The 23394-nt window shown below is 34.0% G+C and overlaps 3 protein-coding genes across 6 annotated transcripts; 1 reads left to right on the top strand and 2 right to left on the bottom strand.

The window, feature by feature from the left end:
* Positions 1-87: 87 nt before the first annotated feature.
* LOC136205458 (probable tocopherol O-methyltransferase, chloroplastic) lies at positions 88-2893 on the bottom strand. 2 transcript variants are annotated; one of them, XM_065996056.1, is made up of 6 exons: positions 2499-2893; positions 1885-2045; positions 1708-1812; positions 1418-1621; positions 830-932; positions 88-408 (listed from the first exon to the last, which is right to left on the bottom strand). In XM_065996056.1, exons 1-6 carry the CDS (start codon positions 2860-2862, stop codon positions 305-307), a joined length of 1041 nt encoding a protein of 346 aa, XP_065852128.1. In that variant the 5' UTR covers positions 2863-2893; the 3' UTR covers positions 88-304. The 2 variants fall into 2 exon arrangements, with proteins under 2 accessions (XP_065852128.1, XP_065852127.1); XM_065996055.1 differs by having other exon boundaries at positions 1885-2054; positions 2499-2892.
* A 2726-nt stretch (positions 2894-5619) lies between these two features.
* On the bottom strand, positions 5620-7413 carry LOC136206937 (protein CDI). The gene is made up of 2 exons (XM_065998148.1): positions 7220-7413; positions 5620-6756 (listed from the first exon to the last, which is right to left on the bottom strand). The coding sequence occupies exon 2, from the start codon at positions 6726-6728 to the stop codon at positions 5946-5948; it is 783 nt and encodes a 260-aa protein (XP_065854220.1). The 5' UTR covers positions 6729-6756; positions 7220-7413; the 3' UTR covers positions 5620-5945.
* Positions 7414-12964: 5551 nt separating this feature from the next.
* On the top strand, positions 12965-16808 carry LOC136205171 (zinc finger CCCH domain-containing protein 54-like). Of its 3 annotated transcripts, none has more exons than XM_065995664.1 (8): positions 12965-13219; positions 13604-13646; positions 15183-15314; positions 15410-15590; positions 15772-15848; positions 16020-16190; positions 16255-16372; positions 16456-16808. In XM_065995664.1, the coding sequence occupies exons 5-8, from the start codon at positions 15800-15802 to the stop codon at positions 16532-16534; spliced, it is 417 nt and encodes a 138-aa protein (XP_065851736.1). In that variant the 5' UTR covers positions 12965-13219; positions 13604-13646; positions 15183-15314; positions 15410-15590; positions 15772-15799; the 3' UTR covers positions 16535-16808. The 3 variants fall into 3 exon arrangements, with proteins under 3 accessions (XP_065851736.1, XP_065851735.1, XP_065851737.1); XM_065995663.1 differs by having other exon boundaries at positions 13601-13646; XM_065995665.1 differs by lacking the exon at positions 13604-13646.
* The last annotated feature ends 6586 nt before the right edge of the window (positions 16809-23394 follow it).

The raw sequence follows: 23394 nt of genomic DNA, 5'->3' as shown, positions 1-23394 counted from the left end.
TATTTCTTAATGAGTGTTTTAGGGTTAGCTCAAGAAGCGTTAGTGAGGTTTTAATTCTTATAAATTGTTAGTTTCTCTTAGTTGCTCTAATAGAACTTGTACTCTCCTATAATATCAGAATATTATATACTTCACTCAGTTTCTCTTACTATATCATACTTTAACACACTCCAGTTACATACCGTCCATTATGAAATTACAATGGAAAGAGGCGGCCTGACAAAGGGTGCAACACAGAAACATGAAGGGGTAGTCCGTTTGTTGGTTTATTAATTATGAATTAAATGGATAGTTGAAGGCTTTTCTATTGGGGCTTTCGACATGTAATGACAACAAATTTTATAACACCTTTCTTGAATCCTTGAATCATCAATGGCATCACTAATGCTCCTCTGATGGTTTTCAGACCTGATAATGATAATGGTCAACCCTCGTTAATATTAACATTTCCAATATTATTGTTCTACATAAAATTAAAGTGCTTAAATTAATAAATCATTTACTCCTCTCATTCCCTTATACTAGTAAATTAGTTTTTCTTTATTCTAGTTTTCCTAAAAAAAATTAGTTCAGTTCTTTAGTCTAAATCTATGCTACTTTATTGTATTTAATATTCCCAAAACTTCAAATGCCTTCAGTTGAGAAATAGAAATTATTGAATGTAATTTGTTGAAAATGGAGTATCATTTAAAACTTTTGAAAATTTAGATGATGAAATTTTAGGCCTATATATTATTATCTCCTAAAACCATCAACACAACACATCCTAACAGCATAAATGATAAGCTTAAGAAATAAAACTAGTAAGTGCAAATGAAACAAAGCTTACCACTGCGGAGTAGAGATATCAGGCCCTTCCATGTCAACGCTGAACGAATCACTGCCGGCCAAAATGGGGCAACATACTCTGACCAATCGGCAGTTCTAATATCCTGCAAAACAAATCTTACCACTTGAAGCTTGAATTCAACTAAAAGAAAGATAACTATATTTATAATTAATTTAGTTTACATAGTGGGTTTTGTCTAACTTTAAATCCTTCCCCAGTTACCAAAAAGCAGAACAAAAGTATAGGCTTAAAATAATAACTTAATAAAAAAAAAAGTCATTTTGGACAGAGTACTTCAAGAATCCCTCCATTAATATGTTGACACACATATGCGGGTCCCAGCTGAAAATTAATGCCACGAGTATGATTTAATTCAAATTAAATCCATATAATATGACATTTACCTTTTTCACCCCTCTTTGTATCGGGATATTTTAGGGAGGGTATTTTTCTTAACAAGTTCAAGGCCGTTGTATTGTATGGTCTAAGCCAAAAATATAATTTGAGCAAAGGTCATAAAACTCAAGATGGTATAGGTTTTGTTATTATGAAGTGGTCATGAAATAAAAGTAGTCAGTAATTAATTACCTCAAGGGAAAGAGAGTTGAGCAATTTGACATAATCATCAGCAGAACACCATTCAGGAAGATAATATGCATCACATATCTTCTTCAAGTGATCTTTCTCCCATGTCTGTAAAGATTCTTCAGAAGGGCTGAGATTCCTATGGCACCATGTTACTATTATAATTCTACCACCTGGGGCTGCCACTCTAACCAATTCACCAACAAACTGCCAATTTTAGTAAAAGGGTGAGAGAACAACTTAAATAGCAAAGCTACATGCATTTACCAAAAACAGTAACAACTAGTCTATACCTTTTCCTTGTCAGGCATATGTTCTCCACTCTCCATAGACCAAACCAGATCAAATTGCCCATCTGGAAATGGCTGCTCCAAAGCATCTCCAACTTGAAAAGAAGCCTGCAAATTAATCACAATATTATGCCCCAAAATTTTACTATATATGTAAAATCCTCAAACAGATTGAAAAACCTTGTCCGACAATCCTTGAGCAGCTGCTAGAGCATTGGCCCTCTCGGCTTGAACAGGACTGAGTGTGATACCTACACACTTAGCTCCATATTTCTTTGCTAAGTATCTTGAGCTTCCTCCAATCCCGCACCCAACATCAACCACATTCTTAGGCCTCTTTTCTGAATCCTCTTGAGAAAGAAACCCCCAAAATTATCAGTTTTATCACTATGAATTTATACAAAACTGAAACTCAATAAAGTGTAGTTACAGCGCATACTATGAATGCAGTTGATGCATTTGCATTCAAACAATGCATCCGGATCTCTAGCTACTCCCAGAGAATGATAAAATAAATTAACAAGTGAAATCAAATTCTTAAAGAAAAAATCCACAAAATGGGTAAATTTAATAATTTTTTAAAGGAATTCAGTAATTATTAAGCGTATTGCTTCCATGATTTGAGCAACAATTGTGAGCTTATTTTTCTATTATATTTTCAATAAATAATTGTTTTCAGTCAAGCATAAGGTAATTAAAGTGACGGATTAAACAAAGCTTCGACTCTGCAATTTGACTGCACATTAAGAATCGATACAAAAAACGTGTAAATACAGATAAAGATAGAAATTAACCTTCAGGAACGCCGGCGAAACAGAGAGCTTCCTCGATCATTCGAATCTGAGCTGCTCTATGGTCAGAGAGGGAACCGGAAACATCAACGCCGGTGTCGTAGAATCCGTGGTGCATATGGTCTCCCCATATATCTTCCCATACACCGGACGACTCATCGTACAAATCAGCTATACCTTTTTTAAGTAATACTTGATCAGTACTAACCACTGCCATTTCAGTAGTTACACGGGCAGCTTTTGTGGAAGCAGTTGGACGGCGGATTGAGGGGAAAAAGGATGGATGAGGTCGGCAAGAAGAGGAGGGCGACTGGTAGCGGGAGAAAATTGGGGGCTGAAAGGAGCGGCAGCGGAGGAGTTCGGCCATTGGTTGAAGAAAGGGGAATTAAATAGCGGCCCATACTGTTTTTGCAGTGATATAATAATATTGGTAAATTAGTCGGCCATGTGTGTGGTCCTCTTTCCAATTAGTTGGCTAAATAATTTAGCATGTACCATATTTGGTTCCCGGCAAATCTAATTATTGAGCTCTTTAACTTTGGGTTTAATTTTTAAAAAGTACTAATACACAGATCATCTCTCCACTTGTCCAAATGTTGTAACTGCCTTCTCCAACTTTCAATTGTAACAACTTATTTCTTAAACTTGTCCAATGGTAAAACATAATCCTAAATTGAGAATTTTTTTACCCCATACTTGAAGCAACCGTAAAAACGTTTCACCGAATTCGTATCACGCCAAATATCTGATTATCACACTCCACGAGCGTTTCAACTTTTGTACTTCACTCGTTTCTTCAATTGCAGCTTATGTCAACAATTTGGGGTTATGTTTTACCATTGGATAAGTTTGAGGGGTTATGTTTTACAATTGAACAAATTTGAGGAGTAAGTTGTTACAATTGAAAGTTCGGGAGGCAGTTGCAATATTTGGACAAGCTCAGGGGTTATTTGTGTATTAGGCCTTTTTAAAATCGAAATCCGAATTGAAATTATAATCCAAATGACTATTTATATCTTACGTTTTGGTTTAATCTGAAATTAAAATCTAATTTTTTGTGAAGTTATTTGATTTTTCCATAGCGGAATAAAATTTAGTTCTCAAATTGTTATTATTATTATTATCCAATTTAATTTTCATCCATTTAGCATTGAATTTTTCTTTTCCAATTTACAATTTGTAATTGATAAACCGAGAGACATTATTAATCTCTTAAAACATTGTTAGCGATGCTTTTAGAACATGTTAATTTCATTCTTAACGGGTGTATTTTGTGCAGGATGTGTCAAAAAAATTAATTCTCAATTAATCTTTTATGTTTTTGGATTGTGATTACGGGCTTAAAACTTGACTTCAAAATATAAGACAATTGAATGAATGATTCAATGATCGAATAAAATCATTTTTGGCTTCCTAGCTCCACTATAGCTTAACTAGTGACACTACGAAAAAATAAATCAGCACAAGGATTTTGGAAATTTTTTCCTCTTTTATTAATTTTTATAAATGAGTTTTGATTACAAATGATGAATTGAAAAGAAAACAAGAAATTACAGTTGAAATAATACATTAATTTCGTAATGAAATTACATTTAAATGAATGTAAATTAAATTGATTGAAATTGACTGAACGGACAATGTTAATGAAAAATTTAAATTGAGATAACAAACTTGAAGCGAAAAAAGGGCAATTTTTGCAAGCTTGAAACTCATGTTATGAATACAAATAGTGATTGGTGTAGTTGATTGGGAAGTGAATGAACTCACAGCATCTCATCGAGATAGGAAAATGCAACAGTGTGACGTGTTTATCAACAGAAATTTGGGAACATAATGGCTTGAAAAATTTGAAGATTATAGCTGAAATAATTCGAACAAATCAAATACAAGAATGGGAGATGAAGTGAGGATAATTAAAGTGAAACTGCAGGAACTTGGGAGCTGTTGTTAAAAATGGTGGAAAATGGCTTGGAAAAAATGTATGTGAACTAATATGAAATCGAGTTGGATTAAAACAGAGGCTTGAGAAATTGATTAAAAGGTTCAGGTTTAACAATTGAAGCTTGGAGAAAATTAATTATGACTGTAAAGGCACGTTCAGATGGAAGAAAATGGAGTTTGAAAGCTTGAAGGCTGCTGCAACTGATTTAAGAGGTTGGGATTGAGGATTGAAGCTTGAATGTTTGACAATGGTTGTAAGTTTTGGTTTGAAAGCTAATGTTTTTAGTTTTGTTTTTAAAGTTTTTTTTGTTGGATTTGTTGGTTGGGGTTTAAAATGAGAAAATTCACCCATAGGGATGCTGTTTGTCGATCAAAAGTGCATGGGGTCTAGGAATCCGTCAAGCCCATGACATGAACCTTGCTTTACTTGGGAAACTCAGCTGGAAATTACTCCTAAATATAGATACTTTTTGGGTTCATCTATTGCATGCAAAGCACTACTCTAACAAGGCGGGTATGGATGTTTTTCCCACAAGAATGGAGACTCCAGCATTTGGCGAACAATGTTTTAGGGGCTGGTATTTTGAGTAGAGGCGTGGGTGGGAAATGGTAGTGACACGAGCTTTTGGAATGACACATGATGTGGGGATGTCCCTCTCATTAATGTCGTTATTAATTTTATGTACTCTGGTTTGGTGAATCTCAGTGTCGCTAGTTTTCGTATAACGGAGAATTACTGGAATTGGGAGTCGTTCGCGCACCTTCCAATGGCTTCTGTTTTTAAAATTGCCTCTTACCTGATGTTTCCTGGGCACAATAACAATGATAGCTAGTATTAGCAAAACTCTGCCTCGGGTTCCTACACCGTAGGTATGTTATCCTTATGCATGATTATGAAATGCTAGTATTAGCAAAACTCTTCCTCGGGTTCCTACACTGTAACTACGGGGTATGTTATCCTTATGCATGATTATAAAATGCCCTTGGCCCCTTTGCGGTTATGCATTTGAAAGCTTAAGGTCCCGAAAAGAGTGAGGACATTCCTTTGGTCTCTTGTGCATGATCGGTTAATGACGTTAATTGGGTTCGCCGGAAGAGCTCTATTCAAAGACTAAACTGGTCACCAAGGCTTTCAAGTGTGCATTTATTATTGATCCATAATTTAATGTGTCAATTTAAAATATCAGGACTTAATCAACAAAAATCCACAATGCTTTTTTTTCCTTTGCAAAAGCACATAGCTTTCAACTTTATTACAATACCATTAATAAAATCAACAATCCTAAAACAATTGCAAGGCAATTCATACACTTGAAATGCCAGTGCTGTATCTAACGCAATGAAATACACACCAGCTCCCCAACTCAAAGAAGCAAGATACACTAGTATACCTAGAATGAAATTAGCATAAAGAATATATGAATAGGAAATAATAAGTGATTAGAATTTAGTAATATAAACTACAAATTCAACGTAATACACTACCATCCAATGCTTGATTGACTGCATCTAATTTGCAGAATCAGCTTTCTTCTTCTTCTTCTCAGTTATGCACTCTTCCATCTCTTTCAACCACAAGTCTGCAAATTCACAGTTCTTCCAAGCATCAAACCATGGCCCTCCACGGGTATAATGTATTGCTTTAGGAAATGTTGTTGCATCAGCCTCCACAACCTTGTTATGTCCTTCAAGAAAATTCCACACAAAAGGGATCGAACCAATGTCTTCATCCTTGAGCCACTGAAACCTATGAAGAAAAGCTCCTGTCTGTGTGTTCACAACCTCAGGAGTCAACACCTTGTTCTTTGGATGGCTGCAATTGTATAAAACCATTGAAGACCAATTCTTCCTTGGATACACAGTTTGCACAGCTCCATCCATTTTCGTGGTCTCTTTCGGGGTATAGTCATGTTGAACACACATAATTGCATATTTATCATCTATCAAATCACTCAGCTCCTTAATGTCACCCAAGTAGAGAAAATCACAATCAACAAACATTGCCCAGCCCTCATAATTGGCCAAGTATGGGGTCAAGAAACGGGTAAAAGAAAACTCAGTGCTCTCCAATTGACCTCTCTCACGCCAATAAAGGTTTTTGTTTCTAAGTTCTGACTGAATTATGGGATTGATCTCAACAGGTATTGAAGATCGTTTCAGGACTGAATGCTTACAAACCTCATAAGCAACGTCTTCGCGTGGATCATAACCCACAAAGATTTTAAGGGATTTTGCATTTGCTATCCCTCCATTACCACTCACTTGTTCAGCTTCACCATTTGTTATGGTCATTGTAGCAGTTGCTAATCGTGAATTAAATCTGTTTATATCAAAAATTAAAAATCAGAACAAATTGAAAAAATCAGGGAACAAAGATCCAATAAATGTAGCCACTGGTATTCTACAAATCAGGCATCAAAGAGTCGGTGACTACACGAACAACAAGATCAACCGCAAAATTTCAAGATAAGTTTAATTAAATTTACCTGGATTCGCAGTTGAATGAACAAAAGATATAAAGGAAAAACAGAAAAAAAAAAAAGCTATTGTAGGAAACAAAATTTGGCAAAACTTCACTTCTTAGGGTCTCAGAGAAATCTGGTAATTTTAGGGAAAACTGAAACAAAAATAAAGATAAAATGACATTTCAAATCAATCATAATACAAGTAGCTCCACAAAATTCAGAGAAACAGATTCATAAACACATGATTGGAAAGGTGCATTTGATTGCATAAAACAAAACAGATCAAACAGAGTGATTGAGTTTGTAGAAAGAGAATACCTGGAAAGCGGGAACGGGAATGCAGATCTTGAAAAAGGGGAAGGAGAAATGCAAAATAATAATAATAATGGTGAGATTGAGATTGGCGAGATTTGGGATTTAGTAATTAGTAAAAGGAAAGGAGGAAGCAGAATTGAAAGTGTAAGGGATGGCGAGTGACTTGAAGGAGAGAATATAATGCGGACATTGAGCGGTGAGATAATGTGTGGACTTTATAGCTGTTTCCAGGGAGAGAAAATAGACAGGAAAGTCTCTATACACTTTGACTATTTTACTACTCTAAATAAATATCTATATTATTTTTCCAACTTTAAATATAAACTGTGGATTGTAATTCATTATTCCAATTCCATGGGTGCTTTCATGTAGTTTTGGATGGGTAAAATTATATTTATGGCATCCGATGATATATAATATGATGGATATGATTATTGAGAAATAGTGTATTTAAGCTTCAACTTCTTTTAAGGAAAAAAAAATTAATGAATTTATAAATAAAGCAACATTATATCAGAAGATAAAAGAGAGTTTAAAACTGTCAAATTATAGGCGTAGCTAAGAACCACGCTTTACTAGTTAATGATTGAGTAACAAGGTTACCTGACCTTCGATTAAAAATGATAGAATAGAAACATAAATACACTCAGCTAATAATCGTCAATAGGACTCAATAATAACTTCAAACTCAGTAAAATCCTCAGTTCGAGTTAGCATTACTAGTATTACCTCCTATGCATCCATCTTTATGATCACGTTAGATCATCCCTGATCTTGCACCATCCTCAATGCTTGTTGCAGTCCTAGAACTTATGTTGTCCGAGGAGTAAAAAAAACCTGGTTTTGGATGCACATACGCAGAGACAAATGCTCCCGAATGGTCCCGTAATACACCACCCAGTCATATTCTATCCTGATCCACCCGACAAGTTGCATCAATATTTAATTTCATTATACTCATGGTGGAGTCGTCCAGACACCCTATTCTGAGTTGGGGTAGTCGTAGAACCCGAACAGGCCGCCCGAGTGAATTGATGAAGAAAAACATTACACAAGCATGCTGCCACTAACAGAATAGCAAACAACCCCTCCTAATGACAGGAATTCCACTAACACTAAATTTTTTATAGATCCGTACCAGATCACATTCCCTCAAGCTTTGGGATTGTAGAAATCCCTCAAACTAATATAGAAATAAGTTTGTGTTGGGTATGTGATGATCAATCCCCAGAGCTTGCCAAAATGAATATGCGTATTTACAATCAAGGAATAAATGACCAGCATGATCACCTTCTTCCTTAAACAAACCCGCATAAATAATATGTCATGACCCCTTTCCCCATCAATGCATCTTTAGTAGTAGAAAATTGCAGCAAATCCGCCAAATAAACATCTTAACCTGTGAGGGGATAGGGTATGACCAAACCCGAGACCATAGATGCCCCATAGCTACTAAAACTATCCCAGGCCACATAATACCTCGATCGTACAGAGTATATTCACCATTTGTCAAAATGTCAGATCAATTTTGTCAGGAATCATTACATCTCATGTATGTAACTGCAGAATATGTCGTATATCACTCTTTGAGAAAAGCGTTTGGATACGTGGAATATCCCAAGCACATGAATCCATGCACCATAACTCTTCTACTGTCAATTTCGTTAACACAGTCCTCCTTGTCGAAACTCCGGTGAATCCCCCATCCAATGTGAACGCCAAACATTTATCTGTTGTCCATTCCTTATTAACCATCGTGGCCCTTTAACAAGCAATTCCCTCAAACTCCAGATACTCCTTCATATCATACTCAGCTTAGAACCTGATCGGGATGACAAAAAATCTCCTCTAGAGAAATATTTAGCTTTGAGAATCCTACAAACTAAAATATATGGTCTAATAATAAGGATACATGCCTGTTTAGCGAGCATAGCGGAATTGAAAGCCTGTAATTGACAAAAACCAAGACCACCATGTTCCTTTCGCGCACATAAATTATCCCATGAAGCCCAATGAATACATTTTTCCCTATTGGATTTGAACCCCACCAAAAAGAATTCATCATCTTTTAGAGCTCATCACATAATGATACTGGTAAGATAAAACAAAAGTGCTCATACAAAAAGTCGGAACAACTTGAGCAACTAACTTCAAATGAAGCTCATTCCCAGCCTGTGATATGAGCTTACTGTACCATCCAAAAAGCCTATGTCACAGTCAGTTTTTAAGATACCTAAAAATAGCTTTCTTATTCCGGCCTACCATAACAAGAAGGCCCAAATACCGAATGACATCCAAAAGGTTGTGAATACCAAGAATATCTCGAATAGACTGATGCTTCCTTTCTTGAACTGTTTGGCTTAAAAAGATGGTTGATTTTTGAAAATTAATAGCCTACCTGAGTCTGCATCGTACTTCCCCCAAGAGCTCCTTTAAAGCCTGAGCTTCACAAACTTGTGCTCCATAGAATGACAAGTTGTCATCAGCGAATAAAAAATGAGGCAAAACTGGAGCATGACGACTAACTTTACTTTATGTCAGCAGGTTAGACAACTGTTGCTCCAGCAATAAGACAAAAAAGCCCTTATATGCATAGAATATAGATATAAGGGGACCAATGGTCACCTTGTTGAATACCCCTACCAGGAGTAACTAGCCCCACTAACTAATTGTTAATCTGAAATATGTAAGAGATCCATTGTATGCACATCATCATCTAATTGATCCATTGACTATAGAATCCCAATTTACACAACATCTAATGTAAATACTCCCAATGAACAATGTCATATGCTTTTCGGATATTAATTTTAACTACCACAAAACCATTATTACCCTTTAGTTTATATCGCATCGTGTGAATAGTTTCAAAGCCTGCTATAACATTATCCACTATAAGTCTTCTTGGAACGAATATCGAATGCTCTTCATATATAATACCTGGTAGCACCAATTTTAATCGATTTGCCAAATTTTTGGAAACAATTTCATACAAGACGTTGCACATAGCGATTGTTCGAAAATCCCCCACTTAAACAGTTAAGCTTCAACTTAATTACTAAATAATATAATTTCAAGTCTTATATTAATAAAAGATGAGTTTTTTATGTGTACTTTGATGTTTTGATTACCCTCCAACATCCAGCGTTTTGGTCACCTGATAAGATTTAAAATTGTATATCTTCTGTTAATGAAAAAACTCAGTTTTTGCTAATGATGTTTGAAATTACACTATCGAGTAAATGTTCAACTTAAAATTACATTGTTTTATACGTAAATTCTAAATCTTTTTTTTCTCTAATAATCATATGGCTAAATTTATAACTTATCCCTTAATATTATAATCCTATAATCTTCATTTTGTGACATAAAAGTCCTTCAACCTTATATTATATTCATATTAAAGTCCAAATTATAGAAAAAAGATAAAAAAAAAATCAATGAGATAGGTGCTAATACTCTATGGTAACATGAATTAAAAAAAAAGTCAATGATATAATCAAATTTATTTGGATCATCATTTTGTTAATATGGATTTTAATAATAGTTTAATATAAAGTTTAGGGGGTTTTATTTTATATTATGAAATGGAGTTTAAAGAGTATACTATTAGGGGGTGTTTGGTTGCTCCTTTTCAGGCTCCTTTTGCCTTTTCACTTCAAAATGGAGAGTTTTAGATGTTTGGTTAGTGACCTTTTGTTTACCTTTTATAATTGAAAAGCAGCATTAGGTGTTTGGTTAGTGGTCTCATGTTTGCCTTTTACACCCGAAAAGCAACCTTTTACAAAGCAGAGAATCTCTACTTTTTGGAAAAGCAGCTTTTTCCAATAGCAAACAGCAAACTGTAACAGTAAAGAGCAAACAGCAATAGCAACAGTAAACAGTAGGTAAAACAAACAGGCCCTTAATCTTAGTAGCGTTAAGGGGTCATAATAGTTTTGAATTAAAGATTTTTTTTTTTAGAAAAATAGGAAAAGAGAGCTTGGGGGTCCCATTTTCATTTTAGCTCTTACTGTTAAATTTTGGAAAAAAATACAAATAAAACTTACATGATTTCATTGATTTAGGAACATAAGACTCTGGGTTTTTTTTTTTTACAATAGAAGGTATGTGCTTTATACCATTAGCGAACAAATGAGAGTTTAACTAACGGTGTTAGTTTTTAATATCAAGACGTCTTAACTTTGATAATGTGGTATGTTGACTTTTTTATTTTACTGACATGCCACAATGAAATATTGATTTTTACTGACATGACTTATTGACTTTTGCTAACATGGCATATTGACTTAATAATGCGTTGTTACTAAATGACATGTCAAACAATGTTATTCAAATGATTTTTTCTAACTATGTAAAGCACATGCCCTCTTTTTATACACAAAAAAAACATGTTCCTCTACTTGCAAATCTATGAAATCATAAGGGTTTTATTTGTACTTTTCCCTTAAATTTCCAATTTTTTTTGTTATTCTCTTACATGGTGGCAAATGTTCTAAAACTGAATCGGAAGTCGAGTCGGATTGACAACTGAATAAAGGTTAATGGTCCAATTGGTTGAACCTAATCACGTTATAATATGTAATAAAAATCTCTTAATTAAACATAAAAATTCATACATCCAAAAACAAGAAATTAGTTTAATATAATATTAAAGATTAAAATTAAGTTAATACACAATTCAACATTACAATAAAAACACAAATCACATATTTCTTCCATAGTTTATCCAATATTCATCATCAACATTATTAATTCTTATTAAGCTATTATCATCATTATCAATTTCATTTTCTCCATATGATATCTCATGACAAAAGAAATTTTAATGTTTTATCAAAAATAAATAATATAGTATTTTTTTTTACAACGAAACCAAATATATTAGTTAGGAAGAAGTAGTAATATCAAACTCGGCGATATCCCGCATAAAGTCAGGGGTTGAGGACCAAACAGAAGGGCTAAGATAAAGGAGCCCTTAGCTAAAGTATATGTCACTCTATTGGCATTTCTAGGCACAAACATAACCTGAACAGTAAGACAAGAGGCTAACAGAATTTTACAGCAATTAACTATAGTTCCAAATTCGGATTTATCATGGACTTTGCTAGAGAGAGCAAAGACAACCATTTGAGCATCCATTTCGATAATAACATGCCGCCACTCAACACTCTTGAAGATAAAACCTCCTTCAGACACAACGCTTCTGCCACCGCCGACGACCATCACGCAAAGAACGTCTTCATCCAGCAAGCTAGAACATATATCTTTATAGAATTCCACTCAGATAAATATTCTTTAGGGTATTGATGCACTAGTACAGAAATGACCTATAGCTACGCCTTATTGGTCACGATTGTTAATAGGAACCGTAGCTAAAGGTTATTAGAGTCGGTTATTTTAAATAACCGACTCAAATAATGGCTTATTAGAGTCGATTATTTAAAATAACCAACTCTAAAACTCATAAATAAAATGTGCCGTGTTTCTGAGGGTCATTAGCGTCGGTTATTGAAAGAACCGACACCAATGACACTAATAATTAGGGTCGGTTCACATTGAACCGACCCTAATTACTGTCATTAGCGTCGGTTCTTTATAACCGACGCTAATAACCCTAATAATTAGGGTCGGTTCACAAAGAACCGACCCTAATTACTATCATTGGCATTGGTTCTTTATAAACTGATGCCAATGATTTTTTTTAGAGTCGGTTATGTATATAACCGATTCTAAAGACCCGCTTTTAAGAAACCAGCTAGCGCTTCTTTTCTTCTCCTCTTGCGGGAAGAAATTACAGAGTACCAACCCTATTCTCCTTTCTCCTTTGCGCGAACCACGAACGACACTTTTCCTTTCTCTTTTGTGCAAACTACATTCCTCGTTTCTCCTTTAAAGTTTCGTTCATTCTTGTTTGGTTTGATGTTTTGTTTGATTTTACTGGGTTTTTGCGCTTGGTTTTTGGCTTATCGTTCGTCACTGTGCAAACTCAACAGAAAAGAGGTAAATTTCGTTTTTGTTTTTCGTTTATTGTTCGTGTTTGTGCTTTCTTTTGCTGGGTTTGCTTGTCATTCGTGTTTGTTGGGTTTGTGGTTGATAGAGTTCTGCCCTAAATGGAGTCGGTACTTTTCTAGGCTATAGGTGGTAGTAGAAGAGGGAGAACTTTGGCTGCAAATGTTGATGGAGTTCTTCCCTAAAATGGGTTTGCGTTGATAAAGTTCTTCCTAAAATGGATTTGCTGTTGATAGAGTTCTTCCTTTTTGTTAATTAATTGTTAAGCTTGTAAAACGAGTTTGAAGTACTACTGCTGTTTTTCTTATGTACGAACCAACTCTAACATGTTAATTTTTAATTTGCTGATTTGTATACCTCTGGTTTGTATAGCAGAGAAACAGGGAACAGATAATGTGAAGAAGAGTGATTTCAAGAGGTATGTGAAACATCTAAAGTGGGATAGAGATGATAACATCAACAGTGTGTTTGCAAAAATGATAAATGGGCATCAGAATAAGTATCTTCTATGTGCTTGAATTCTTTTACTTTGCTTAGACTTTAATTTTGGAATTCCTCTAATAATGTAGTTATAGTGTCTTAGAAAATCAATAGCTAATTAATTCATGAGGAATTAATTCTGGTTGTCCTCAAGTTTGGGATTAGGTGTGGTTTCTTTTTGTTCTTTTGTGCATTGCAGACCAGTGATAGGCTAGTTATTTATTTCTCTGCTATAACTTGTCATATAGCAATTGCTTGCTGGGAATCCTCCAAGACCTTTATATATTAACAACCATATATTCTTTAATCTTAATTACCTACTTAAGCTTTAATCTCTCAACTCTTAAACCATTAATCTTATATCAATTAACAAAATTAGTTGATTAAATGTACTAATATTACAAAATTTGACTTGGAGTACCTAATCTACATAGAAGCTGAATTGAAGCCTTAATTAGGTGTTAATAACAGTCTTAAGTAGAATACTTAGTGATATAATTGATTGAGTTGGAAGAGTGGGACTGTAAAAGGTTTGAATTTTGTCTTAATTATGTTCCCCAAATTGCTTCGGTGTTGGAAGCTAAATTGCTAATATGTGTGTTTGATACCTCTGTTGCAATTTTAACATGCAGATTCTGTTCATTCTATTTGTGCTACTGCTGTACAATTTCGCTGATACATCTTTAGCTTTACTAGCTAGCTTGAATTGTTGCTCTCTGCTTGCAATTTTGTTGATATATCTTTTCCTGATTAATATACTATTTCTTAGTGAGCATCTTTTCCTGATTATATATACTATTTCTTGTGATTCATCTGTTGCAATTCAGGAACTCAGTAAAGCACTATATATAGCCATTTGTGTAGATCTTTTCTTCATTTTATCCTTATTTTATGTGCTGCAATTTTCTTTTGTATAATTCATTTATGTTGGATACAGATCACATCAGAACTTTTCTGTAATTATAATTATTATGTTGCACGGACACTCACCTTTAATAGCTTTTCTACGTTTCGTGTCCGTATCCATTGTGGTTTCAAAGTTATTTTACTACGGTCATGTTTTAGAAATAGTGTTTCCCCGTGTCACTTTTTAGCATCTACGTTGCACGGACATTCTCTTAGTAGATGCGCATTCAAGCTAAAGAAACATACATAATTTTTCATTAATCAGTTCATAATTATCTATTGTATTTGCTTACTATTATTATTATTTTAATTAAATTAATGGAGTTGTAACAAAGAAGAGGACATTTTATAATTTGAATATTTATTGTAAGTATATTTCCTTGTGAAAGATTTGATGTTTACGTCTTTGTAATTTGCCAACACCAAAGTGATGAATGATGTAAGATTGCAAATAGGACCTACGACTTAAAATGATGGATAAAATATATTGTGTTTATTTTCAAGTGTTTAACTAGATTGTTTCTCAATTTGAATACCAGACCTCAACATGTTTTAATTCTTGCTACAGATTATCCGAAATACTCGGAGAATCGTGGTGATAGGAATGATCCTGGACTGGTTGTCAGTGGTTCTAGACAAATATATCTGACCTTTCTAGCTGAGAGCACCTCAATGAAGATGATGTTTCTAACTATTTCAAGTAATTGTGTTTCCGAAAAAATTACGGTTTTTTACTATACTATTGATATCTGAATGGTTGCAAATAGTTTTATTGACTGTCATTTATATTTGCAGCACATTTGGACCAGTTGAGGATGTTAGAATCCCCTGCCAGCAGAAAAGGATGTTTGGCTTCGTAACATTTTATAGTTCATACACTGTGAAGACGATTCTGGCTAAAGGGAACCCTCATTTTGTTTGTGGTGCTCAGGTTCTCGTGAAGCCTTATATGGGAAAAATCTAAGCTAATTGATAGGTAACAACAGTCACTGAAAAATGTTGTTATCCTAAAACCAAATGGCTTTATGTTATTGCATTTTTATATTAGATTAATTATAATGATAGTACTTTACAAGTTAATGGAACAATTAACTGATGTCGAATTGAATTTGAATACAAAAGTTCATAATTTACGCTCGAATACTTTTTTGGTGCAGAAAATATCAGGAAAGAACTGAGACTCCAATGTATTTCCCTCCTCACTATGTAGATATGGATGTTGAGCTTCATTCATGTGAGTTTGCTTTTCTACTATACTTCCAGTATATTAAAACTAGAAGAATACATTTTTCAACAGTAAATCTAATCCCGATATGAAGTTATCTTTAATGTTTGTTGATGTAGTTATCTTTACTGTTTGTTGATGTAGTTTCAACATAATCTAAGTTATATATACTTGTTTTAGTTCCAAGAGGGCATGAGACATCAAGGTTGCTGAGGAAGCAACTCATAGAAGAGCAGGAGCAAGTTCTTGAATTTCAGAGGAGGCGACTTGCAGGGTTGCAAGAAGCTCGGAACACCATGGGCAATCAGTCCTATTTTGCATATTCTATGGATGCGCTAAAAGTATCCGAAGGTTAGCAATTCGGAAAGAGTGTTTAGTATTCGGTGTTACTATGATTAACTTGTTGTTCTTGCAGATAATTTCAATTTTCCATCCGTGGAACCTTTTAGTTTTCTGTTTGACGCCCTGAACAACGATCCAGCATCTAATGACAAAATCAGATTAACAGAGGCCAATTACACTAACCAGAGCAGGTATAATTCATTATGAATTCTTGAATAGCATAGTTTTCAGTGGATATATCTATCTAACATTGGGTTTATGGTGAATTTGGCAGTCAAGGACTGAACATAAGGACCACCTTTAATTATTTGAGCAGAGGAGGTTCAGTCAAATCTTGGATCGGCATTCCCTAGCTTTGTGAAATGTTTGGTCAGATCACACGGTGGTAGTTGTTTTTGGATGGTAAACTCTGAGAAGTTATATGAAGTTGAGTTAGATTGGTGACTTATAAAAAGAAACAAAGAAATATAGTCATTTTGACATTAGCATGTTGTAGAGAGAGTATGATAGATACTAGTATATTTTAGTTTTTTTTTGTATTCACATTAATATACAGTTGGTTAAATACTTGAAAATACTTTGAATATTGAATCAAAGATTGTATATATATATAGCATATTAATTAATTATCCTATATTTGTGTACATTTTTTTTTATTGATTTTGCATTTAATTTTAGTAGTACATCAGGATCAATTTCGATTAAGGTAAATGAATGAAGATAACAAATCTTGTTTACCGTTAATTACAGTAATACAAACAACCGACTCTAATATAATTAACATTAGCCACGGTTGCAAAACAACAGACTCTAATGCTTTTATCATTAGCCACTGTTCTTCTACAACCAACTCTAATGGTCAGGGCATTAGAGTCGGTTGTTACGAAAGACCGTGGCTAAAGAACCCTTTAGTCACGGTTTTTTCATATCAATCGTGGCCAAAACATAGGGTATTAGAGTCGGTTATATGTAAAAACTGACTCTAATGCCCTTTTGGCCACGGTCGGACAACCGTGGCAAAAGATATCAAGCATTTGCCACGCCTCCTTTGGCCACGGTCGAGCAACCGTGGCTAACGACGGTAAACGACCGTGTCCATAGGCCATTTCTGTACTAGTGATGTGATATGGTGAAAATATAATTATGTATATATTGATTAACTCAAGATACAGAGATTAGAATATATACAATAAGAAAGCCTAGCCTCCCTATAACTCTATCACATCTGAGTTCTAATGGAATTGAATTAGATACAAGATTAATGTGTAAGTGAGAAGATAAATACAGAGAATATTTCTATAAAGATATGTACTAACATTTATGATTGTATTAATTATTATTAAATTTATATACATATATATACTCATATATGTGTAGGAATAGATCTAAAGCCTTGAATACATATAAGTTATAGCTAATTATATTAGTCTATATAAAAATTAAAAAGGATCTCTAAAAAAAAGTAAAAAGGAAATAAACCACCTTAATCTCTAAAAAATGTCACCTTAATCTCTCTTGAAAGAAATTCTCTTCTAAACTAGCTTCTTAAGAGAAAAATACACATGAGGTAAGCGCATATCATCCTCTATACTAACTTCTTTGAGGAACGATACACATGAAGTAAGATTATGAAGCTGAGAAGATGCTTACTTTGTTTTTAACAAAAATAAGTTTTACATTGTGAGTGTTCACCGTTGGAAAGTAAGAAGCTAAAAGACAAAATCTAAAAGGTAAGAGGAATTTGGTAAATTGATGGACTAAGTTATAAAGTCTTATGTGTTATAAATGTCATGATGAATCAAATATATTAAAATAATAATGACAAACAAAATAATATTAAGTCATAAATGTATATATCGGAAAGAATTTGCGATAAGAGAAGATGATTTAACTTACTATGTTATAAAATATCATTAAAAAGGAACAAAAGTTTCAAATTCAACTAATGTGTATTGCGGAATCAAATGCAATATAGTTCATCATCCATGATCTATGCAGGACAAATTGAAGAGAGAAGTTTGCAATCCAACTTGTTCGATAAGTTGTTTCGACTGTCATCTTGAAGATAGATTGCTATATTGGCTCAAACAACACTAAATGCACCTAACAGATACATTCATCAAATTGCCTATGTAAAAGAAGGTTGGGAGAAGAAAGTCCTCAAAAAATTAACCCATACTTGAGCATATCTTTTATGAAGGAGATTTTGCAAGCTTCAAAGAGTGGTTGAGATAAGAGAGAAGTTAAGTAATATTCATTTTCATATACCATCTTTTTCAAGATTACTCTTGTATGTGAATCATAAGTTTCTCACTTAATCTTTTGAAAAAAGTATTGTAAAGTTTCTCTACTTGATCTTGTAAAAAGTTGAGGGGAGAGTTTTTTAAAGTACTCGAAATCTTGGGTGTATTAAATATCTGGAAAATCGTCAAGGGTAATTTTTAAGGTTATAAAAAATGTATAGGCCGGAGTCATCAAGCCTGAATAAATGCTCTGACTCTAATCTTATATCTCTTAAACTCATTCATTTTCAACGTTTAAGTTTTATAAAAACAATGAAATATTAGTGATAATTTTTAAAAGATGAATAATATTTATTCACCCCTCTCTTGGTATTTAGTTGTTGGTCATATGGAAGTGACAAGTGGGATGAGAGTCAATCTTTTTTTTTCCTAAGGCTGATATTCTTAAGAGAGATTCAAGTATGACTAATACAACCCATTAGTCTTCCAATTATTCTTTTAAGAAAAATAGAATGAGAAAATTTGTACAATCTATTGATATACAAGTCTAAAAAATCATTAGAGATGGACCACAAATACTCAAGAAAATAGGGATAAATTACATACGTGGTGTACAACATTTACCCATAATTACACTTTGGTGTAAAACCAAAATTTTGTCACACTAAACTGTACAACCTTCTAGTGACCTCCCACTAAAGTGTACAGCATGTAAAAATGACCGGTCAATGCTTAGTTAACGCGCCACCTCAGTTTTGACCGGTCAAAAAGTAAAAAAAAAACACTTAATATAAAATTACTTCTATACCTCTGTCTCTCCATATCTTCATATTCTTCCCTCTCTAACTCTTCATCTTCTTTCTCTCTCTTCAAATTTCTTTCTCTCTCTAACCTCTCTCTCTTTGAATTTCTTTCTCTCTCTAACCTCTCTCCATAAAATTAATACCATCAAATCTTTGCAGAAACTTCAAATTTCCTTCTCTCTCTAACCTCTCCCTTCATAATATAGCTTTTCTAAATCAGTTCCAGAGTGCACGAAGTAGTGAATAAGAATAAAACTTGACTGATGTTTAGCTTCTTCTATCAATTACATTTTTTTTAGCTTCTTCAATCACCATTCCACTATCATATAATGATAATTCATACACAATCCAGAACCCATTTCAAAACCTCAATCAATTGGTCTTATCTTCCTTAGCCCGAGCTCACCATCTCAAAAACCATCATCATCATCCTCATCCTACTGCTAAAACTCAAATCTTTTCTCACAGCTATGGAGGTTACTCAATCTCTCTTAGCTTTGGAACTCCACCTCAAACGATGTCGTTTGTCTTCGATACTGGTAGTGACTTTGTTTGGTTTCCTTGTACCCATCATTACGACTGCCACAACTGCACTTTTCAATCCTCTACCGGAAAAATCTCACCTTTTATCCCTAAACGTTCCTCATCTATAAAGGTAATTACCTGAAAAAACCCTAAATGTTCTTAGATTCATGATGAACAAGTACACTGTCCACAGTGTAATAACAAAAGAAACTGTTCCCAGAATTGTCCGCCGTATTTTATTCTCTATGGTTCAGGTTTCATCGACGACACTGCACTCTCCGAGACTCTTCATCTTAATGCCCTAACTGTCCCCAATTTTCTCGTCGGATGCTCTGTTTTCTCTACCAGTCAACCCGCCGGAATAGCCGGTTTTGGTCGTGGTCCTTCATCTCTACCGAACCAACTTGGTCAAATGTACAGAAGTAGCTGTAATTAATGTTCCAATAATGACAAGTTATAAAATTTTAACAGACATGTCAAATGTAAATATTCTTTTTTTTAGAGAGAGAAGAGTTAGAGAGAGAAATGGAGTGGGTTCTATTTTTTTCAATTTGAAGGGATGAGAGTATTTTAGTAATTACATATTAGGGATGTGAATTTTTTACTTTTAAAATGGTCAAAATGTTGATGTGGCAACGTTGACTTGTATTGACCGGTCATTTTTACCGGTTGTACATTTTAGTGGGAGGTCACTAGAATGTTGTACAGTTTAGTGTGACAAAATTTTGGTTGTACACCGAAATGTGATTATGGGTAAAGGTTGTACACCACGTATGTAATTTACCCAAGAAAATAGTATATAGAAATATTGTAGAAAAACTTGAAAGTGAATATGACAAAAACGATTGGAAGAAATTACAGTTAAAGTTAAAGCTATAAATATTTTACATTGTTGTGAGCGAGCGGTTCGAAAAAAGTACGCACACGAGGGAATGTCCCACTATAGTGCACATGAGTTTGATGGATTTTCCTGATTCCCTTTTGGTGGCTCCTCATGTTCGTCATTCATATTAAGAACAAGCCATACAACTTTTAAGGGAGCGGATCCTTTCGATACCGTCTCTTTTTCTTTATTTAAGATGTTTCGATTTATGAACGGGACAAACGCCCATCTCGGGGATGATAATGAAAGTCACCACTCATTTTGTTTTCTACTACCGAGAAATAGCCGATGCAACAATTGAGACTATCATACCCTTTAGATAGAGAGTTCGTGGACTCTTACATCTACTTTACCGTAATTCAAAATGTCTTAAATATCTTTTAATCAATTCATTTCATGAGATTTCTACTTTACTTTCAACCCTATATAATTACTATTATGCTAAAGCGATAGATCAATGGTGGTTATTGTTTTGAGAACTTGGGACTTTTCGACTTGTCGAATTTATTCAAACAAGTTACAATCATAACGTGATGACTTGGCATTGATTTGAAAATCGTAATACGATGAATGAAACACATTCAAAGTTTTGAGCAATGAGGGGGTTTTATGTGAAAACTTTCCATTCAGGAAGTAGTAAAATGATATTCAAAATCATGGAAATGTTGAAGAAGTGGATTTGAGAAAACTGTTCTAACAAACATGGCATTTACAATAATTATCCATGTATTTCCAAGAACACGTTGAAACCTTGTACGCTTGTTACTTCGTTTCAAAAATACTATAGCAGTCTGGATAATTATTGATGAAATACCATCAGTTTTGGTGAAAACCTCAAAAGATTATGACGATTACCTAAGTGTCATCGGAGTATGTTCCAATGGAAAGAATATCAAGTTTGACATTCTTGGAATTCCCGAAAGCGAAAGTAGGACTTTCCTCTATAATTGTTATTTAGTCTTTTGGTATTTTTAGAAAATAGGGCATGCGTGTCCTGCCTTATTTACTCTTTATTGTATTTCTCTTCTCACCTAAATCCCTTCAAATTAGTTGAAGTATTCTAAAGTAGTATAGAAATTGATATTGTTGTAATTTCAAGGCGCCAAGGAAAAGACGGAGGACCTGAAGGAGAAATATGTAATAGTTAGTATTTCCCTAGGGTTGACCTTTTATTTCGTTTCTGACTCGACGGAATAATTTAGATAATATGTCCATAACCACCAATGTAAATTGTATGTGTATGATGTATGCTAAAGCAAATCAAGACTAGGTTAGATTATGAGACTTTAAAATAAATCCCTCAGTAATCAAAAAGTTAAGTCCATAAATAAGTTATGAAATCGGTTGCCCCTCCCTAAATGTTATACTTCAGCCAGCAGTATCTGAGGGCCTTGGGTTGTTGAGCACACTCAAGCTTGGGGCCTTATGGGTAACATCTGAATTATTTGAAAACAGTTTTCACAAACATAAGGGTAATGACTTAAACTAGATTAGAATAATTGGATGAGCACACTCATGTTGTTCTAAACCAATTGGCAAAATGGTTGGGATTGATATAAATAAATATCAGTTACTAATGTGGTTAGTAACCGAATAACCTAGGAATCAGATTGATGATATGATTGATTACATGAATCTACCTAATAAATGAAACTAGCTTGTTGACCACACTCAAGGCGAAATTTCAAGAGTTAAGATTCTAGCTCACTAAGGGATTTGTGAAATTCTTCGAATTAATATTGAGGGTTATTAATTTGGCAAAATAGTAGGAGCAATTTAAAATGAATTAAAAGTCCTATGTTTTAAATTGAAATAAATTAAAGCAAATGAATAACATCCGTCACTCTTTCTCACTCTCAGGTTATATTAGCGACGACTAGTGTGCAATAGTTACTTAACCAAACCCATTGAAATGTTGGAGTACATCAAAAATTATATTAACTGCCGAAAAAGGTTTCTTCAAGCTGGAGTTAACAAAGAATTATTTTCAATCCACCATGCCACAAGAAAAATTGAACAGTTTGACCATATTGCCTATTGAGGAAAAAATGTTAACGGAACTAGATTATAATGATTTATTATAGATTTTGAACATTAAAAAACAAAAAAAACAGTTTGTTGTTATTTGACTTGATTTATTGCATCATGACTAATATGACTACGCATTGTAGTTAATATGGAGTACGAGACAACTAGGATTCCAAAATGCTAGAGTCATAGTAGCTGAGAAAAGAGGCTCCTCCTTCCCTCTACACTTTCTTCTTCTCCTTTGCTCTTCTTCTCAAACTTTCCGCCACCACCATCTTGGTTCTTCCTTTTTGTTCAGGTCCCTTAGAGGAGGAAGGATGAAGCTTGTCTTCCTTCTTTCTCCTCCCATTTATGTTTTAGTCTTTGTTTTTTTAGCTTCAATTTTATGTTTTCTTCTTAGTTTGAAATCTATATACTTTCTCAAATCTCTTTTCCGTCAGATCTACACCTGTTAGCTATACTTTTATCGTTTATTCTTTTTTCGGTCTTAGCAAGAGCGGAAAAGATTCATCTTGTCCACGGATCTATAGATCTGTGTGGTTGTAAAAAAAGAAAGGACTCTGATCCAAATGTCCGGAAGAGGCTAAATGATGAAGAATGGATTACAGTTGTTTTTCAACGAGATTCGACTTACGATGAGTATATAATTTCTATTTTGTTATATTTGCACCTTTTATGGTTTTTATTGCTTTTTGTAGTTTTTTTTTTCTCTTTGTAGTCTATTTTCTTCC

The sequence above is a fragment of the Euphorbia lathyris genome, chromosome 9 (genome assembly GCF_963576675.1).
Source record: "Euphorbia lathyris chromosome 9, ddEupLath1.1, whole genome shotgun sequence".
NCBI lineage: Eukaryota > Viridiplantae > Streptophyta > Magnoliopsida > Malpighiales > Euphorbiaceae > Euphorbia > Euphorbia lathyris.
The sequence above is the reverse complement of the archived record's forward strand: the minus strand, read 5'-3'. Positions and strand labels throughout refer to the sequence as shown.

Excerpts from the sequence above, each read along its gene's own strand:
- LOC136205458 (XM_065996055.1), bottom strand. The coding sequence starts at position 2,862 with ATGGCCGAACTCCTCCGCTGCCGCTCCTTTCAGCCCCCAATTTTCTCC. Across the intron at positions 1,813-1,884 it reads CTCAAGGATTGTCGGACAAG|GCTTCTTTTCAAGTTGGAGA; the intron begins GTTTTTCAATCT and ends ATTAATTTGCAG. Across the intron at positions 409-829 it reads GATATCTCTACTCCGCAGTG|GTCTGAAAACCATCAGAGGA; the intron begins GTAAGCTTTGTT and ends TATCATTATCAG.
- LOC136205171 (XM_065995665.1), top strand. The coding sequence starts at position 15,800 with ATGTATTTCCCTCCTCACTATGTAGATATGGATGTTGAGCTTCATTCA. Across the intron at positions 15,849-16,019 it reads GGATGTTGAGCTTCATTCAT|TTCCAAGAGGGCATGAGACA; the intron begins GTGAGTTTGCTT and ends TACTTGTTTTAG. Across the intron at positions 16,191-16,254 it reads TGCGCTAAAAGTATCCGAAG|ATAATTTCAATTTTCCATCC; the intron begins GTTAGCAATTCG and ends TTGTTCTTGCAG.
- LOC136206937 (XM_065998148.1), bottom strand. The coding sequence starts at position 6,728 with ATGACCATAACAAATGGTGAAGCTGAACAAGTGAGTGGTAATGGAGGG.